This window comes from Galeopterus variegatus, unplaced genomic scaffold, assembly GCF_000696425.1.
Source record: "Galeopterus variegatus unplaced genomic scaffold, G_variegatus-3.0.2 Scaffold3170, whole genome shotgun sequence".
In the NCBI taxonomy this organism is placed as follows: domain Eukaryota; kingdom Metazoa; phylum Chordata; class Mammalia; order Dermoptera; family Cynocephalidae; genus Galeopterus; species Galeopterus variegatus.
Window position 1 is genome coordinate 209,589 of NW_007729281.1, and position 18,001 is coordinate 227,589.

At 47.2% G+C, this 18,001-nt stretch overlaps 1 protein-coding gene across 1 annotated transcript in view; it reads right to left on the reverse strand.

Moving 5' to 3' along the window:
• Positions 1-2,060: 2,060 nt before the first annotated feature.
• LOC103599972 (tumor necrosis factor receptor superfamily member 23-like) overlaps positions 2,061-18,001 on the reverse strand; it is an 18,439-nt gene continuing 2,498 nt past the window's right edge. The window contains exons 2-6 of the mRNA XM_008584189.1: positions 8,609-8,723; positions 6,841-6,969; positions 5,269-5,380; positions 3,699-3,772; positions 2,061-2,456 (exon numbers count right to left, since the gene is read on the reverse strand). Of these exons, the coding sequence (XP_008582411.1) occupies positions 2,293-2,456; positions 3,699-3,772; positions 5,269-5,380; positions 6,841-6,969; positions 8,609-8,723 (594 nt within the window). The 3' untranslated portion in view covers positions 2,061-2,292. The remainder of the gene's footprint in view (positions 2,457-3,698; positions 3,773-5,268; positions 5,381-6,840; positions 6,970-8,608; positions 8,724-18,001) is intronic.

Consider the following 18,001-nt stretch of genomic DNA (forward strand, 5'->3'; position numbering starts at 1 on the left):
CCCAGATCATGTGAACTTGAAACACATTTGGGTTAGTTCCTACTTTTTCTGAGAGAATACTTAATTTATATAAGGACTTTTTAAAAGCTAATTAAATAGAGCTCTTTTACAAGTTAACTTTGACAATACCATCTGCAGGTGGAAAAATAACACATGTACATAACACACACACACATGTAAACATACACGCAGGCAAAAACAGACCTCTTCTAGCTCTTATTTTAAAATCGTAGCCATTTTCAAGGTACCATACAACAAAAGTCACTAGTTTATAAAAAGACAGCTGGCCTCAAATTGTGTGTCTCGTAGATGGAGTAAGTCAAGGTCACCTACTCACGTGGCCTAAGCTGTTTACTAGTATTTGTGAAGAAGATGTAAGATTTTTAAATTTGTCCTTGATTGGTAATCCTATGGAGACCGTGGACTAGATTTCAGGCAAGGGACTTTTCAAAGCAGTTTTTGCTTTTTTTCCCCCCAGTCTCAGGTGGTGGGGACAGGGGTCATTTTTCAGTTATCGCCTCGGTGTTTAAGTTTTAAAGACATGGTAAGATTTACATTTTCAAGGGACTGAGAAAGGTTGTAGGTATTCTTCAAGGAGTTTTGGGCCATATTTGTCTATTATCAGAGATCTAGAGTGATTTAAAAANAGGTGCTCATCGCAAGCCCCAGGTTGTTTTACCAGTGCTTCTGACCCACTGGCTATAAATCAGGGTCCCCAGGACCCCTCCTCAGATTCGATTAATTTGCTAGAGAAGCTCACAGAAATCAGGGAAACATTTAACTGACATGTACAATTTGTCGTAAAAGACATTACAAAGGATACAGATGAACAGCCAGATGGAAGGGACGCACAGGGCGAGGTATGGGGAGGGGGCGCGGAGCTTCCATGCCTCTCCAAGTGCAACACTCTCTGGGAACCTCCATGGGCTCAGCTATCCCAAAGCCTCACCCTCTCCCCCAACCCGGTCCTTTTGGGAATTTCTGGAGGCCTCACTACACAGGTGCGATTGACTGAATCACAGGCCACTGGTGATCACCTCAACCTGCAGCCCCTCTCCCCTCCCCGGAGGTTGGGGTTGGGCTGAAAGTCCTAACCCAGCTCCAGTCCTGCCTTGATCATTCTGGTGACAGGCACCCCCCTGAAGCTGTCTCAGGGCTGCCAGCCACCAGTCGGCTCATTAGCATACAGGAAGGCAGCACTTTGGGGACTTAAAGTCGAGAAGTTGTATGCCAGGAAACAGGACTAAGAACTAATGTACATTTCACAATGTCGCAGTTACCTAAAAGGTTATGGAAGCTATTTTTAAGTAGACATGTGTTACAAAGCATGAAAAGTTTATGGATAAGCTTTTATCCCATGTACATTTGTTTAATTTGCTTGGTTTGAACAATTATGTTTGAATTGTTCATGAAAACTTTGTGAGACATTAAACAAAGCTGTCATCTTAAATTATCTTCTTCTTGTAGATGAATCAGGTCAGTATCAAAAAAACCACAAAAGCAGGGCCGGCCNGGGCACAGCCAGGCACAGCCGGGCACAGCCGGGCACAGCCGGGCACAGCCAGGCACAGCCGGTGCGTGTTCCTGGGCCAGAGTCAGACTGATGTTTGGCTGCCGGCGTTGCACACGTAACCTGCGTATCGGGGCCTGGAGGTTAGGTGGCGGCGCTTTCTCTCAACTTTACAGGGAAAGGGTAAAATAGGTAGCTGGGCATTTAAGGGAGTTTTGGGGAAGCTGGAGCCGTTTTAAGAGTATAAGGAATTTGCTGAAGAAATAGAATCAGATTTTGAGGGGGGTCTGGGACACAGAGTTGGAGGTAGAGAGAGCCCAGGTGGGTGTGGATTCTAACTTCTGCTCTAAGTCTGACCCTATGCTTTCATTTTGTTAAGGGAGACCTAGGCCGACTCAGTATACGCCCTTGTGTCCTTTTAAAATTTGATCTGCCCATAGCTGCCAGTAGGACATTGTTTAGGACGAGAGCTCTCTAAAAAGTACTTTGAGATGCAAAGGTCCAAATCTTCAGAGATGTGCCCCCCTTTAGAAGAGACTAAAACCAGTGAGCCTGTTTATGGCTCAACCGTGAGCACAGGGTGTGTGTCCCAGGACAGCGCAGAGGGTGCGGTCTCCCTGGAGAAACAGAGACTCTCCTAAAGAGCCTAAGAAAACAAAGACCCTCATCGCTGAGAAAGGCGAGGAAGGCTGAGCCCACAGTCCCCTTGTGGACGGGACCCCCATTGAAACAAACTCCCGAGAGCTGATGCAGCTCTCGCGCTGGCGGGGACAGGGCCAGCCTCACCCCAACGCCCCGTCCTCTGGTCCCCGCACCTGTACTTCATCCATTAGAGGGACGCCCACACGCCAGACCTGTCGTTCTCTTATACAGCAGTAGTAGACAATGAGAAAAGGAGCCGCGACAAGTGGAAGGAGGAAAAGCCAATACAGCCATTCTCTGCTACCTAAAAGTGGGAAAAAGAAAAAACGTCTCAGTAAGGTCAGGAAGTGACATCGTTTCCAGCAGCCACATGATAAAGAACCAACCAACCAACAAACGTCCCTGCTCACTGGCGTGGAGGACACCACCAGCCCCAGGGACAGGGCCGGTGAGCTGGCCTCTTCCGGCCTGGCCTGGCCTTTCCTGGAGCCCAAGCCCCTCAGGGGACAGGGGATAGGGAGGAGAGGCTGTCTCAGGCTGGCACACCTGAGGGCAGGGAGGACAGGCCCCTCCTGCAGGGCAGCAGCGGCAGGCTGAGAATCATAAGCCAAATAAACCTCCGTTCTTTATAAATTACCCAGTCTCGGGTGTTCTGTTTCAGCAGCACAAAAGCAGGCTAATACGACTGGCAGGTATTTCCACGTTTTCTTTAAGGAGTTTTATAGTTGTAGGGCTGACATTTAGGTCTTTGACCCATTTTGAGCTCGTTTTTGTGACTGGTACAAGGTAAGGGTCCAGCTTCATGCTTCTGCATGTGGATGTCCAGCTTTCCCAAGACAGATTGTTGACGAGACCCGTCTTTCCCCACTGAATGGTCTTCACTCAAAGGAGTATTGGTTTATTTGTGTGTCTTTCTTTGGGGCAATTGGCTGGTTCAGGGATCCGAACCCTTGACCTCGGTGTTGTAAGCCAGGCTCTAACCAACTGAGCTCACCGGCCAGCCCAGGTTTATTTATTTCAAAAGACAATTTAAAAATTACAGTAACAGATGAATGAGTAGAAAATACAGCACGTGTGCGAGGGAAACTCAGAAGCTGACGAAAGTGTGGTGTCACCTCTTCATTCTACTTTTCCATGAACTTTTTGCAGTCCCTGCGTGTGTGTGTATATGTATGATTACTCAGCCACAAAAAGGAAGGAAGCACCAGCACATGCTACAACGGGGATGACCCTCAGAAACACGATGCAGAGTGAGATGAGCCAGTCACAGAAGGCCACGCGTCATGTCATGTGGCTCCAGTCATATAAACTGTCCAGACTGTGCGAATCCACAGGGACAGGAAGTGGAACGGTGGCTGTCAGGGGCTGGGGGAGGGGAGATTGGGGAGCAGAGATTTCTTTTGGGGTGATGTAAATGTTTTGAAACTAGACACAGGTGGTGGCATTAAGTGCCACTAAATTGTTCACTTTCAAATGGTTAATATTATATTATGCAAATTTCACCTAAACGAAAAATACACATATTTAAAAAAAAATCTTCTCTTACTTGGGTCAGTCACGCTGCATATTGTGTCTGCAGTGGAGTTGCATTCTTGGAGGACGATGCTCCCTTGGGTACACCTGGGGGGAGAGACACATCCTCAGCGTTCCCCTCTGTCTGCCCAGACCTTCTGGGGCCCTGGGACCCTGTCATCTCCAACACAAAGTGGGCTCTGGGCCATGGTGTGGCTGGAGACCCCATGAAGGGACTGGGCCCACAGACAGCCACAGAGCTGTCACTGCCCTAAACCAGCATCTCAGACATCGACATTGAGATTCTTACTAACAATGACAGGTGCTCACCTGTTCTCTTCTGGGAGCACTTACAGCCGGGCTACTAGGCCTATGGACTGAAGAAAAAAAGGAATTTCTGCTGCTTTTAATAAGGGTTCAGGAATTTAGGAATTCCTCCCTAGTTGCTGGAAATTACAGGCGCGTACTCACGCTCGTTGGGAGCACTTACAGCCGGGCTACTAGGCCTATGGACTGAAGAAAAAAAGGAATTTGTGCTGCTTTTAATAAACGTTCAGGAATTTAGGAATTCCTCCCTAGTTGCTGGAAATTACAGGCGCGTACTCACGCTCGTACAACGTTGAACAGCAAGGCTGGGACTAAGAAGGATTTCCTGGCAACTTACAAGCTCTCCACACCTTCCTTAAAGGCGACAACCACAGATTTCTCTAAAAATCATTCATGTGTCCCTTGCTTCCTACCATAATCTGGGTTCCCCACCCTGTCCTGGGAATGAACGAGGCTTATTCTGAGACCCCAAACTGCAGAGTCACAAAGCACTGGAGAAATCTCCAGGCCAGATACCGTTTAAGGAGGCTAAAGTCCTGTCCAGCCTGCCGCTCTGCTTTCTGTTGACTGAAACCAGCTTTGGAGATGTTGGGCATGCAAGTCCTGTGTCCCCCGAGGCCACAGTAGGTCCTACACGGGAGCATCCCTGGTGAGGCCTCTGGACACTGGAGGACACTGGTGAGAAGCCCCCAGACTTGTGCACCCAGCCAGTCAGGCTTCGTCATAGGCAACGACACGGTCTCCGTCCCGCACCCTTGGCTACAGCGTTTTGGTGCATGTGCTTCAGCAGAGACTCGAGGGAGACGGCTGCGAGCAGGGAGCATGGAGGGCAGGGCCCAGCAGGGCGGGGAAGGGAGGGCCCTGACTGACAGCTGGCGCAGACCTTCAGAGCAGTGGTCCAGGGGACCGAGGGACAGAGCATTCTGTGATGGATGAAAAACAGGGCAATAGAGACTTGGAAAAAGTGAAGTCTGAAAGCGGCAAGTCATGTATTACAAAGGGAAGGCCGATCAGAAAACTCTAGGAGAGAGAAAGGAACCATGCGAAATAGAATTTGTGCAAATATGAACTAGCTGAGGGACGTGATGAGATTCTGTGGACTTGGGACAGGAGATCAGAGGGGCACTCGACTGCGCTGAGAAGTCTCTCTGGGCTGGCGCCTATGGTGTTGAACCTGTTGTAAGTCACAGGTCCTACTGGTCATCAGGTCCAGGTCCAGGTCCAGGTCCAAGGCCACCTCTGACCCACACCCAGGGCACCAGCACCATGTCACCTACTTGCTACACGGGATGCAGAGTTCAGAGGACTCCAGGTCCTGGTAGAAGTGGCCCGTTCGGCACTGGCACACCCGGTCGCTGGTTGGAGAGCAGTCCGCCACCATTTCTTCATCTGCAGTCCAGGGGAGACTGGGGTCAGCCTCGTGTGGAGCACCCCGTCCTCAAGCATACATGTGGGCCTACATCATCACTTGCAGTGGGAATACAGTCTGTCCCCTGTAGGGGACTTAACCAGCCATAGCAGGTGCACGAGGGGTTCCCCGGTGCTGAATCCTGAACAACAGCGCTACAGGCACATTCCCACACGTGCTCACACACACGTCTCCAGGATAAATATTTAGACCCGGGGTACCGGCTCAGAGGCTTGCGCTTCAGCGTTTCTAAGCATGGCCTCACACTGCCACCGTAGGCCTCTGTGAAAGGTGGTCCCAACGCACACACTCACCACTCTACCGAGGGTCCGCTCTCTGACACGGCCCTTTCCACGGCCTCTGACGCGTTTACACACGTCTGCAGCCTGTCAGTATGTAATCTGTGTGTGTGTTTGCTCTGTAAAAGCCCCTAGTGAATCCGAACATCTTCTCATGCACTTAAAGCCGTCCTTTGTGAGGGTCATTGCAGGACCCGTGGGCTCGGGGTGTTCACTTTGTTAAACTCACCAGCCAGACTTCTCATGATCAAGATTGAAATGCTTTGTGAGGGCCGGCCCGTGGCTCACTCGGGAGAGTGTGGTGCTGATAACACCAAGGCCACGGGTTCGGATCCCATATAGGGATGGCCGGTTTGCTCACTTGGGCGGGCGTGGTGCTGACAACACCAAGCCAAGGGTTGAGATCCACTTACCAGTCATCTTAAAAAAAAAAAAGTTGCTTATTCTCTGAGGGGTAAATTTCATCTTCTTACTGTTTTTGTGTGGGTGGGTTTTCCAAGTTTTCAGGTTTGAATGTACTAATTTGCAATTAGAATTAAATAGTTAAACGGGCCGGCCCAGTGGTGCACTGCTACAGTGCGCCGCTTGGGAGCGCGGCTGCGCTCCCGCTGAGGGTTCGGATCCCACATACAGACCGGTTCCCGCTCACTGGCTGAACGAGGTGCGGGTGCAACACTGAGGGTTGCAATCCCGTTGCCGGTCCCGGTCCGGTACGGGCGCGACACTGAGGGTTGCGATCCGTTGCCGGACACGAAAAAAGACAAAAAGAAAAAAAAAAGAATTAAATAGTTAAAAATGACAAAACGTTGTTTCAAATTTCAGATCAGAGTGCAACTCCGTTTTTCATCACAGCGCGCTCACTCTTAACATACGTTGGGAACAATTTCTTACGGGGATAAAAGTTCTCCAGCCTATTCCTAGCACCTGCCAAGCACTGTGCTTTGTGACTCTGCTGTCCTCTCTTTGATTAAAGGCTGGATTAATGGGCACTTGCCTTTCCTAAGTTTCCATAACTAAACAGTGAAGATTCTTATGGCTAAATATTTAAGGCTCAACTTTAGGGGCTTCTTTAGGGCATGTTGCTAGCCTGGCCACTGCTGGGTCAAGGGGCTGCAGTTTCAACATCAAGGAACGTGACTCACTCTCGAGGCAGGTGGAGCATAGAAAGCAGGAGTCCAGGCCGTTGGGGAAGGCCGTGAAGGTCCCTTGGTCACATTCCTTGCACTTTCCCTGGGTGCTGGGGCTCACACAGTGTTTTTCGACATACTCACCTGTGGGAGAGGTCAGGCAGAGGTCAGATCCTGCACCAGGGTGCACCTGTGTTCCTGGGTCGAGCTGTCTGTCCACCCAGTCCTAGGAAGCCCACTCTTCAATTGAGTACATGGAAATAGTTATGTCTGGGAGTTTAGGATCAAAATAGTCTCTGGATTGTTATGACATCCTAGAAACGACTAAATGACAAACTGCTTTGGTGGCCTTCAAGCGCTCTGGTTACCTGCATGACACACATCCCAAGGTCCTCTGACCTCAGAAAGTGAGGCCCATGGAGGGTGCACATGTGGTCAGTGGAAGAACAGCTCTCTGCCTCCCCAGCCCAGGCTGGCCACCCAACTGCCCCAGTTGGAAATGACAGTCATGATGGCTGTCTGAAGTGTCAGGGCCCAACTTCCTCCCATCTGAGTTGTGATTCTGGTTTCCTCTGAAGGGACCTGAGATCTGAGACAAAAGTCCACGCATTCCATCCAATATCTGGTAAACATTTCACTTGGACAGCAGGGGCTTCCTCACGCATGTTCCCTAAGGGCCGGCAGGGCTTTCTCCTAGAAGGCTTCCCCAGGACCTTTTCCCACCCCACCAGCCCTCCACCAGCCTCCTCGGTATGTGCCTCTGGACTGTGATCTTAGAAGAGTTTAGGTGGTCCTAGGAACTTCCTTTCACATTAATAGATACATATTTACCTCATTATACAGTAGGAAAAAAATCAACCAGCACAGCGAATACGTGACTTTGTGGATATCATTGCTTGGGACGGGAAGTTGTGCAGTGCTTTATCTACTTCTGCAGAGGGTGGGAGTTACAAGTGTGGGACACAGGTGAGCCCACCTCCCAGACCTTCCATAGCAGAACATTCACCCCTACCCTCCTGAACCCAGCCTGTAGCAACCGGCTGGACTGTGGTGTGATCCCGAATTCTGGGCACCCCTCATGGCGCTGTGTTCTTTTCAATGGTGCGAAGGTCACTCACAGAGGCTGAGGACCACAGAACATGCAAAGTCCACTCCAGAATAGAGACTCAGGGCCTAATGAGAGAGTCGGGTTGACTCTCTCCCCAGTACAACTGTCAGAAGCAGGACATTGAAAAAGGGAAAAGGGAGATAGAGATGGAAGTGTGAGGAAATCAACAACTTTTACAGGCAGGTCTGAAATGAACGAAGCTAACACATCTTGTGATACTTGGTTTGTGGCTCTTGTCTCTTTATGATCATCAGTACGGACTTTTCATCTACAGCAGTGACACAAACTTCCTTTTTGAAACAGACCTATTCACAATATAAAATTGAGTCAACCCAGACAGCAATCTTAAAATCAATCCCTAAATTCTGGGACCTGGCACAGTACATGACTGGCGAACGCTTGGGGAGCAGAGAGCAGTGTCCACGTGGGTGACAGATCCGAAATGGATACTCTGTGTTCAAAACCAGATGGTCTAGTAGGGTCAGTGTTTCTGCTGCTCTTTACAGACAAGCAGAGGGTGCTGGTGGAGGAGGAGTGAGCAGGGACACCTGCCTGGGGTCTATATGATAGGCACTGAGCAAAGCCCCCAGCCCTCCCCCTTCCCACCAAGAATAGCCTCCAGCTCTGCTCCAAAGGCCTCCCAAGTCCCCACTCTGGCCTGATCCCAGGTCTCACCGGCAGGACAGAAGTTGCAGCACCAGCCGGCAGACCAGTACTGGCCGTGTCCACATGACTCAGGGTCAGGCAACCACTGGCGCTGCTGGAAAACCCGTGGGACTGGGGCAGCCACCTGCAGGTGGAAAAGAAGAAACATTTCACTAACAGCCCACGTTTATCAGCTGGTCAGAAGAAGAGGAAATGATGGGGTGAGAAGAAGAGGATATGATGGGGTGAGAAGAAGAGGCGGGGCCAGAGGAAGAGGCGTGGCCAGAGGCAGAGGAAGAGGCGTGGCCAGAGGCAGAGGAAGAGGCGTGGCCAGAGGAAGAGGCGTGGTCAGAGGCAGAGGAAGAGGCGTGGCCAGAGGAAAAGGCATGGCCAGAGGCAGAGGAAGAGGTGGGGCCAGAGGAAGAGGCGTGGCCAGAGGCAGAGGAAGAGGCGTGGCCAGAGGAAAAGGCATGGCCAGAGGCAGAGGAAGAGGTGGGGCCAGAAGAAGAGGCGTGGCCAGAGGCAAAGGAAGAGGTGGGGCCAGAGGAAGAGGAAGAGGCAGGGTCAGAAGAAGAGACAGAGGCAGGGGAGGAGGTGCTGCTATAGACTGGGTGCCACCCCCAACCTTATAGAAGCTTAGTTCCCACTGTGACTGTTAAGAGGGTGGGAAATCCTATTATGGTCATTGAGAGGTGGGGCCTTGACGAGGTGATTGGATTGTAGGACCATGATGTAGCAAATAGGCTAATAATGGTGGTTGAGGGGCATGGTTCTGGGGGCTTTTAAAAGGGAGCATGTAAGACTCTCTCTCTGCTCCACAACTTTCTGCCATGTGAGACCTCCTGGGTCACTGTCACCACCACCAAGACCTTCACCAAATGTGTTCCCTGGACTTTGGACTTCCCAGTCTCAGAAACTGTACGCAATAAATTTCATTTTCTTTATAGAATACCCAGTTGTGTGTATTTTGTTATAAGCAACAGAAACAGACTAATACAGAAAACTGGCACCAGAGAAGTGGGGTGTTGCTTATAACAAGTACTTGAAAATGTGGAAGCAGCTTTGGAACTGAGTGCTGAGGAAAGGCTGGAAGAATTCAAAGGAGCAGGCTAGAAAAAGCCTAGCTGCTAATGGGAGTTTAGAAGACAAGAAAACAAGCAGAGACTAGGAACGTTTTAGAGACTGGTTACATGGTGGTGACCACAATGCTTATGGGAATATGGACTGTAAAGACCATTCTAAGGAGGTCTCAGACAGAAATAAGAAGTTTATTGAAAACTGGGGCAAAGATCATCCTTACTGTGAACTGGCAAAAAACTTGGGTGCATTGTGTCCATGTCCTAGGACTTTGTGGAAGTTGGAAATTAAGAGTTTTAATCCAGGGTATTTGGCAGAAGCAATTTCTAAGCAGCAAAATATTCAGGAAGCTGCATGGCTACTTGTAACAGCCTATGCTGAGTTATGGCATAAAAATCATGATGTAAAGCCAGAATTTAAAAGGGAAGCAGAGCATAATGATTTAGAAAATTTGCAGCCTGGCCATATGGTAGAGAAGCCGAGAGCATTTTCAGGAGAACAATTCAATGGTGTAGCCCAGCTACCATTTGCTAAGGAAATGTGTACAGAAGAGAGGGATTGTCAAGAGAAGGAAAAAAGGCCTTAAAGCCATTTCAGAGATCTTGGAGGCTGTATCTTCCATTACAGGCCCAGAGGCCTAGGGAGACAGAATGGTCTCAGGGAATAGGCTCCATGGGCTCACTGTCCAGGGTCACCTTGGGAAGCTGCATCCAGCACCAGCACCTCAGTGGCTTTGGCTGCTCCAGCCATGGCTAAATTGTCCCCAGGTGTGGCTGGGCCCCAGCTTTGGATAATACAAGCCAGAAGTCTTGGCAGTGTCCACGTGGTGTTAGGTCTCCAGGCTTGCAGAATGCCACAGCTGGGAAGGCTTGGGAGCCTCCACTCTGATTTCAAAGGATGTATGGAAAAGCCTGGGGGCCCAGGAAGAGCTCTGTCACAGTGGTGGAGTCACTGAAGAAAGCCTTCACTAGAGCAGTGCTGGGTGGAAATGTAGGGTCGGAGTTGTAATAGGGAAACACTGTCAGCACCATGCCTAGTGAAGCCATGAGAGCAGGACTGCCATGGAGACGCCAGACTTGTGGAGCTACCAAAGTGCAACACTAGCCTGAGAGAGCTGAGGCATTGCCTGAGACCAGGAAAGCCATAGAAGTGGGGCTGCCTGAGGACTTGGGGACCCAACCCCACACCAGCATGCAGAGGATGTCGAACATGGAGTCAAGGTACGTGATTCACCAGCTTTGAGATTTAATGCCTGCCATGCTGGGTTTTGGACTTGTTTGGGACTTGTTACTTCTTTTGGCCTATTCCTCCCTTTTCAAACAGGAATACGTACCCTATGTTTGTCCCACCATTGTATCTTAGAAGTAGATAACTTGTATTGATTTCACAGATGGGACTTTGAACTTTGGGCCTTTGAGTTGAAACAAATTAAGACTTTGGGGACAAAATGAATGTATTTGTTTGTGAAAAGAGCATGATTTTGGGGGGGTGAGGGGTGGGATGTTGTAGATTGGATGCCCCCCTAACCTCACTGAGACTCAATCCCCACTGTAACAGTTGAGGGTGGGAAATCCTATTATGGTAATTGAAAGGTGGTGCCTTTACCAGGTGATTAGATTGGACCATGAGTGGATTAATAATGGTGGCAAGGGGTGTGGTTCTGAGAGCTTTAAAGGGAGAGCATATGAGAGTCTCTCTCTACTGTGCAACTTTTTGCCATATGAAACCCCTGGGTCACTGTTGCCACCATCAAGGCTGTCACCAAATGTGCTTCCTGGGCACTGGACTTCCCAGCCTCAGAAACTGTAAGCAATAAATTTCATTTTCTTACAAAGTACCCAGCTCAAAGTATTTTGCTATAAGCAACAGAAATGGAGTAATACATGTGGGGTCAGAAGAATAGAAAGGGGCAGAGGAAGAGGTGGGGTAAGAAAAGAGGCAGAATCAGAGGAAGAGACAGAGGCAGAGGAAGAAGAAGAGGCAGGGTCAGAGGAAGAGGCAGAGTAAGAGAAGAGGTGGGGTCACAAGAAGAGATGCAGCAGAAGAAGAGGAAGAGATGTGGTCAGAGGAAGAGGAAGAAGTGGGGTAAGAGAAGAGGTCGAATCAGAGGAAGAGACAGAAGCAGAGGAAGAGGAAGGGGTGGGGTCAGAGGAAGAGGAACAGGCAGGGTCAGAGGAAGAGGCAGAGTAAGAGAAGAGGTAGGGTCACAAGAAGAGATGCGGCAGAAGAAGAGGAAGAGATGTGGTCAGAGGAAGAGGAAGAAGTGGGGTAAGAGAAGAGGCAGAATCAGAGGAAGAGACAGAAGCAGAGGAAGAGGAAGAGAAAGAGGTGGGTTCACAGAAAGAGGAATGGGTGGGGTCAGAGGAAGAGGAAGAGATGTGGTCAGAGGAAGAGGAAGAGGCGGGATAAGAGAGGAGGCAAGGTCAGAAGAAGAGGTGGAAGAAGAGGAACAGGCTGGGTCAGAGGCAGGGGAAGAGGTAGAGCCGAGAAGAGGTAGGGTCAGAAGAAGAGGAAAAAGTAGGGTCAGAAGAAGAGGCAGGGTCAGAGGAAGAGAAAGAGGTGGGGTCAGAGGAAGAGAAAGAGGTGGGGTCAGTGGAAGAGAAAGAGGTGGGGTCAGAGGAAGAGAAAGAGGTGGGGTCAGAGGAAGAGAAAGAGGTGGGGTCAGAGGAAGAGAAAGAGGTGGGGTCAGAGGAAGAGAAAGAGGTGGGGTCAGAGGAAGAGAAAGAGGTGGGGTCAGAGGAAGAGAAAGAGGTGGGGTCAGAGGAAGAGAAAGAGGTGGGGTCAGAGGAAGAGAAAGAGGTGGGGTCAGAGGAAGAGAAAGAGGTGGGGTCAGAGGAAGAGAAAGAGGTGGGGTCAGAGGAAGAGAAAGAGGTGGGGTCAGAGGAAGAGAAAGAGGTGGGGTCAGAGGAAGAGAAAGAGGTGGGGTCAGAGGAAGAGAAAGAGGTGGGGTCAGAGGAAGAGAAAGAGGTGGGGTCAGAGGAAGAGAAAGAGGTGGGGTCAGAGGAAGAGAAAGAGGTGGGGTCAGAGGAAGAGGGGGGGTCAGAGGAAGAGAAAGAGATGGGGTCAAAGGAAGAGGAAGGAGTGGGGTCAGAGGAAGAGGAAGGGGTGGGGTCAGAGGAAGAGGAAGGAGTGGGGTCAGAGGAAGAGAAAGGGGTGGGGTCAGAGGAAGAGAAAGAGGTGGGGTCAGAGGAAGAGGTGGGGTCAGAGGAAGAGAAAGAGGTGGGGTCAGAGGAAGAGGTGGGGTCAGAGGAAGAGAAAGAGATGGGGTCAGAGGAAGAGGAAGGGGTGGGGTCACAGAAAGAGGAAGAGGTGGTGCTGTAGATTAGATGCCCTCCTCCTTATTGAAGCTTAGTCTCCACTGTAACTGTTGATGGTGGAAGTCCTATTATGGTCATTTAAAGGTGGGGCCTTGAGGAGATTTAGATGGTAGGACCAGCTGTAGTGAATGGATTAATAATGGTGGCCAGGGGTGTGGTTCTGAGGGCTTTAAAAGGGGAGCTTGTGAGAATCTCCCTCTCTCTACTCTGCAACTTTCTGCCATGTGCGACGCCTGGGTCACTGTCACCACCATCAAGACCCTCACCAAATGTATTTCCTGGGCATTGGACTTCCCAGCCTCAGAAACTGTAAGCAATAAATTTTCTTTTCTTACAAAGTACCCAGTTCCAAGTTTCTTGTTATAAGCAACGAAAACAGACTAATCTATGTGGGGTCAGAAGAAGAGACGAGGGTAGAGGAAAAGGTGGGGCACGAGGAGAGGTGGTGTCAGAGGAAGAGGAAGAGGCAGGGGCACTAGCACACGGGGAGGATTCCTGGATCAGGGCATCCCCTACCTTCTCTGGAGTTTATCTACTTGAGCCAAGAAATCTCCCTTTTTTCTTTGCACATGTGCACTTTAGAAGAACTTATATTCTGTTTTTGGGTGGAATGTTCTACTGATGTCTGTTAGGTCTAGTTGGTTTATGGTGGTATTTGTTTTCCTATTTTCTAGTTGATTCTCTGCCTGCTTGTGCTGTCCATAATGAAAGTCAGTACAGAGGAAAACTTACAGCTGTAAATGCCAATGTTAGGAAAAAGAGAGATCTCAGATCAGTAATCCAACCTTCAGCCTGAAGGAGCTTGTAAAAACACAGCAAAGTAAAGTTAAAGCTAGAAGAAAGGAAATCTAAAGATGAGAGTGGAAATTAATAAAAGAGAGACTAGAAAAGCAATAGAGAAGATCAAGGAAACAAAAAGTGTGTTATTTGAGAAGATCAACAAATTGCCAAACCTTTATGTAGATTGACCAAGAAAAAAAGAGAGAAGGCTCAAGAATTGTTAATGAAAATGGTGACATTACTGCTGACCTTACAGAAAATAAAGAGAATTATAAAAGAATAATATCAACAACTGTATGTTGATAAATCAAATAATTTTGATGCTTTGGATAAATTTCTAGAAAGACATTTCCTAGAAATGGATAAATTTCCAGAAGAAATAATCTGAGCAGTCCTATAACAAGTGAAGACATTGAATTAATAATCAGAAAACTACCCCCCCCCACACACAAAAAATCCCAGGCCCAAATGGCTTCATCACTGAATTCCACCAAACACTTAAAGAATTAATAAAAATTCTTTCCACACTTCCAGAAACCAGAAAGGAGGAAAGGCTTCCCAACCCATTCTATGAAACCAATATTCTTTTGAAACCAAAACCAGACAAAGACATCACAAGAAAACTATAGACCAATATCTTATAAATATAAGCACAAGAGTCCTCAATAAAATACTGGCAAACCAAATCCAGCAACATAGCGAAGGAATTATACCCCATGACTAAGTGGGATTTATTCCAGGAATGCAAAGGTGGTTTAACATCCAAAAATCAATTGATGGAATACATGATATCAGGAGAATAAAAAATAAAAACAGAAAGATCATTTAAATAGATGCAGATAGAGCACTTACAAAATCTAACAGCTCTTTGTGATGCAAACATTCAGTAAACTAAAAATAGGTGGCACTTCGTCAATCATATAAGGGCATCTAACATAACCTCACAGCCAACATCACACTTGATGGTGAAAGACTGGATGCTTTCTCCCTAAGGTCAGGAACAGGACAAGGATGTCTGCTTTTACTACCTTTTTCTTTTACCCCCTGCACTGCAGCTGGCCGGTATGGGGACCCAAACCCGGGACCTTGGTGTTGTGACGCTGTGCTCTAACCAACCGAGCTAACTGGCTGGCTGTGCTCTTGCTGCTTCTGTTCAAGATTGTACTGGGGGTTCTAGCCAGAGCAATGAGACAGAAAAAAGACATAAAAGTCATCCAGACTGGAAAGGAAGAAGTAAAACTATCTATATTCACAGATGACACTACTTTTACCTGGAAAATCCTAAGGAATGCACTAAAAAACTCTTAGACCTAAAAAACGAGTTTAGCTAAGCTTCAGGATACAAGATCAATATACAAATATCAATTGTATTTCTATGCACTTCCAATGAACAATGCCAAAATAAAATTAAGTAAAAAATTGTATTTACAGCAGCATTAAAAAGAATACTTAGGAATACATTTAACAAAAGGAGCACAAAACCTGTACTTTCAAAACTACACAACATTGCTGAAAGAAATTGATGCTCTAAATAAGTGAAAAAACATCTCCTGTTCATGGATCAGAAAACCTGATACTGTTAAATGACAATGCTCCCAATATTGATCTACAGATTCAACACGATCACTGTCAGAATGCCACTGGCTTCTTTGTAGACATTGACAAGCTGGTTCTAAAATTCACATGGAATTGCAAGGGACTCAGAATAGCCAAAACAGTCTTCAAAAAAAGAATAAAGTAGGAGTCACATTTCCTGATTTCAAAACTTACCAAAAGGAATCGTAATCAAGACTCTATGGTACTGGCATAAGGACACACATAAAGATCCATGAAATAGAATTTAGGGTTCAGAAATCATACAATATGCCTGTGGTCAACTGATATTTGACAAGGGTGACAAGACTATCCAATGAGGAAAGAACAGCCTTTTCAAGAAATGGTACTGGAACAACCGGATAGTCACATGCAGAAGAATGACATTGGACCTCTATTTTACACCATATTTTAAAAAAGTAATTCATAATTAATCAGCAACCTAAGTTGAAGAGCTATAACTATAAAACTCTTAGAAGAAATCATAGGATAAATCTTCATGACCTTAAATTTGGCAATGAATTCCTAGATGTGGCATGAAAAGCAGGAACAACCAAACGAAAAAAATGTATATATAAATTAGTCTTCCTCGAATTTTAAAACTTTTGTTTGGAGGACATTATCAAGAATGTAGTATGAAAAAAAAAAAAGAAAGAAAAGAATGTAATAAGACCGAGAGAATGGAAGAAAATATTTGCAATCATATTTTTAAGAAGGATCTAGGATCCAGAATATGTAAAGAACACTTACAACTCAATAAAAAAAGACAGCAACCTAATTTGCAATTGGGCAAATAACTTAAATAGATATTTCTTCAAAGAGGACAGACGAATGGCCAACAAGCACTTGAGAAGATGCTCAACATCACTGGACAGAGGGAAATATAAAACAAAACCTCAGTGAGTTAGCATTTCACGCTCATGAGGGTGGCCACAGTGAAAAATAAAGTAACAAGTGTTGGTAAAGATGTGGAGAAACCAGAGCCCTCATGCACTGCTGGTGGAGGTGTGAAGGGCCAGCCATGTGTAAAACTAGTTGCTTAAAAAGGTGAACTTGGAATTACTGTTGGAGTGAGCAGGACTGAAGCCATGATGGGACCTAAAACCACCTGGGCTGCAGGAAACTTTTTTTAAAAACAGTCTTTAGGGTTGTGGCTCACTTGGGAGAGTGTGGTGCTGATAACACCAAGACCACGTGTTCAGATCCCTATATAGGGATGGCCGGCCCGTGGCTCACTTGGGAGAGTGTGGTGTTGACAACACCAAGTCAAGGGTTAAGATCCCCTTACTGGTCATCTTTTACTTTTTTTTTTAAATGTCTTTCTTGGCATGCATTTCTCTGAGTTCCCTCTTTTCCTACAATTATTTGATATTTTGAACCTTGGTTATGGCCCAGATAACATTATTTACATAAACGTAAAGTTGTTCTCCAGTCAGCCTGGATCTGCAGATTTGCCATGACAAGCACTATCCAGAGTGTAAGAAACCAGGAAGATGTCAATAAGGGTATGTTGATTCCACCCTGAAGCAAATCAAAATTCTACAGTGACCCTAAGATAACCTCAAGGACAAGAACAGAAACCAGATGGAGCCTTGGCGAGACCTTGCACCTGGCCCCTTGCACGTCCCCCTCCCTCCTGCTTTTCATATCCCATGTTGTGTTTCCTCTTTAAAACCCCCTCAGTAAATCTGAGTCTTTGAGATGGTTTTAGTCTGGTCATCTCCTTAACGTTTACCTGGGAGGAGGCCTAGTTTGATGTGTCCTGAGGCCTGAACAAAGTTGCCTTCCTATTTCACCAACAATGTGACTTTTTTTTTTTTCCTTTTTGTCTTTTTTACTGACCGGCAACGGGATCGCAACCCTCGGTGTTGCGCCCGCACCACGCTCAGCCAGTGAACGGGAACCGGTCTCCACATGGGATCCGAACCCTCGGCGGGAGCGCTGCCACGCTCCCAAGCACGACGTGCGCCACCAGGCTGGCCCACCAACAATGTGACTTTTGGATCATTTGTTTCTGTTTTGGTGGCTGCAGCTCCACTGGAGAAAATCTTTGAAAAGCATATATCTGATAAAGGATTTGTATCCAAAGTACATTAAATATTCTCAAACTTAACAATAATAAAATAAACAACATAAATTAAAAGTGAGCAAAAGACTTGCATAGACATTTCACCAGGGAAGACCTATAAATGGCAAATAAGCACTTGAGAAGACGGTCAACATCACGAGTCACTGGGGAAGTGCAAAATAAAGCCACCAGGAGAGACCACCACACACTCATGAGAGTGACTAAATCAAAAGGTGATCCGCACCAAGTGTGCTGGGAGTGCTGAGAAGCTGCCACGCTGCTGCGGGAGGCAGCAGGGCATGGCCACGTGGAGGCTTCTTAAAAAGTTACGCCTAATGGATTAAAGAATTAAATATACACCCTGAAACAATTAAACTTCTTAAAGAAAACATAGGAGAGACACTTCAGGAAGTGGGGCTGGACACAGACTTCATGAATACGACCCCAAAAGCACGGACAACCAAAGGAAAAATAAACAAATGGGATTATATCAAACTAAAGAGCTTCTGCACAGCAAAAGAAACAATTAACAGAGTTAAAAGACAGCCAACAGAGTGGGAGAAAATATTTGCAAAATATACATCTGAC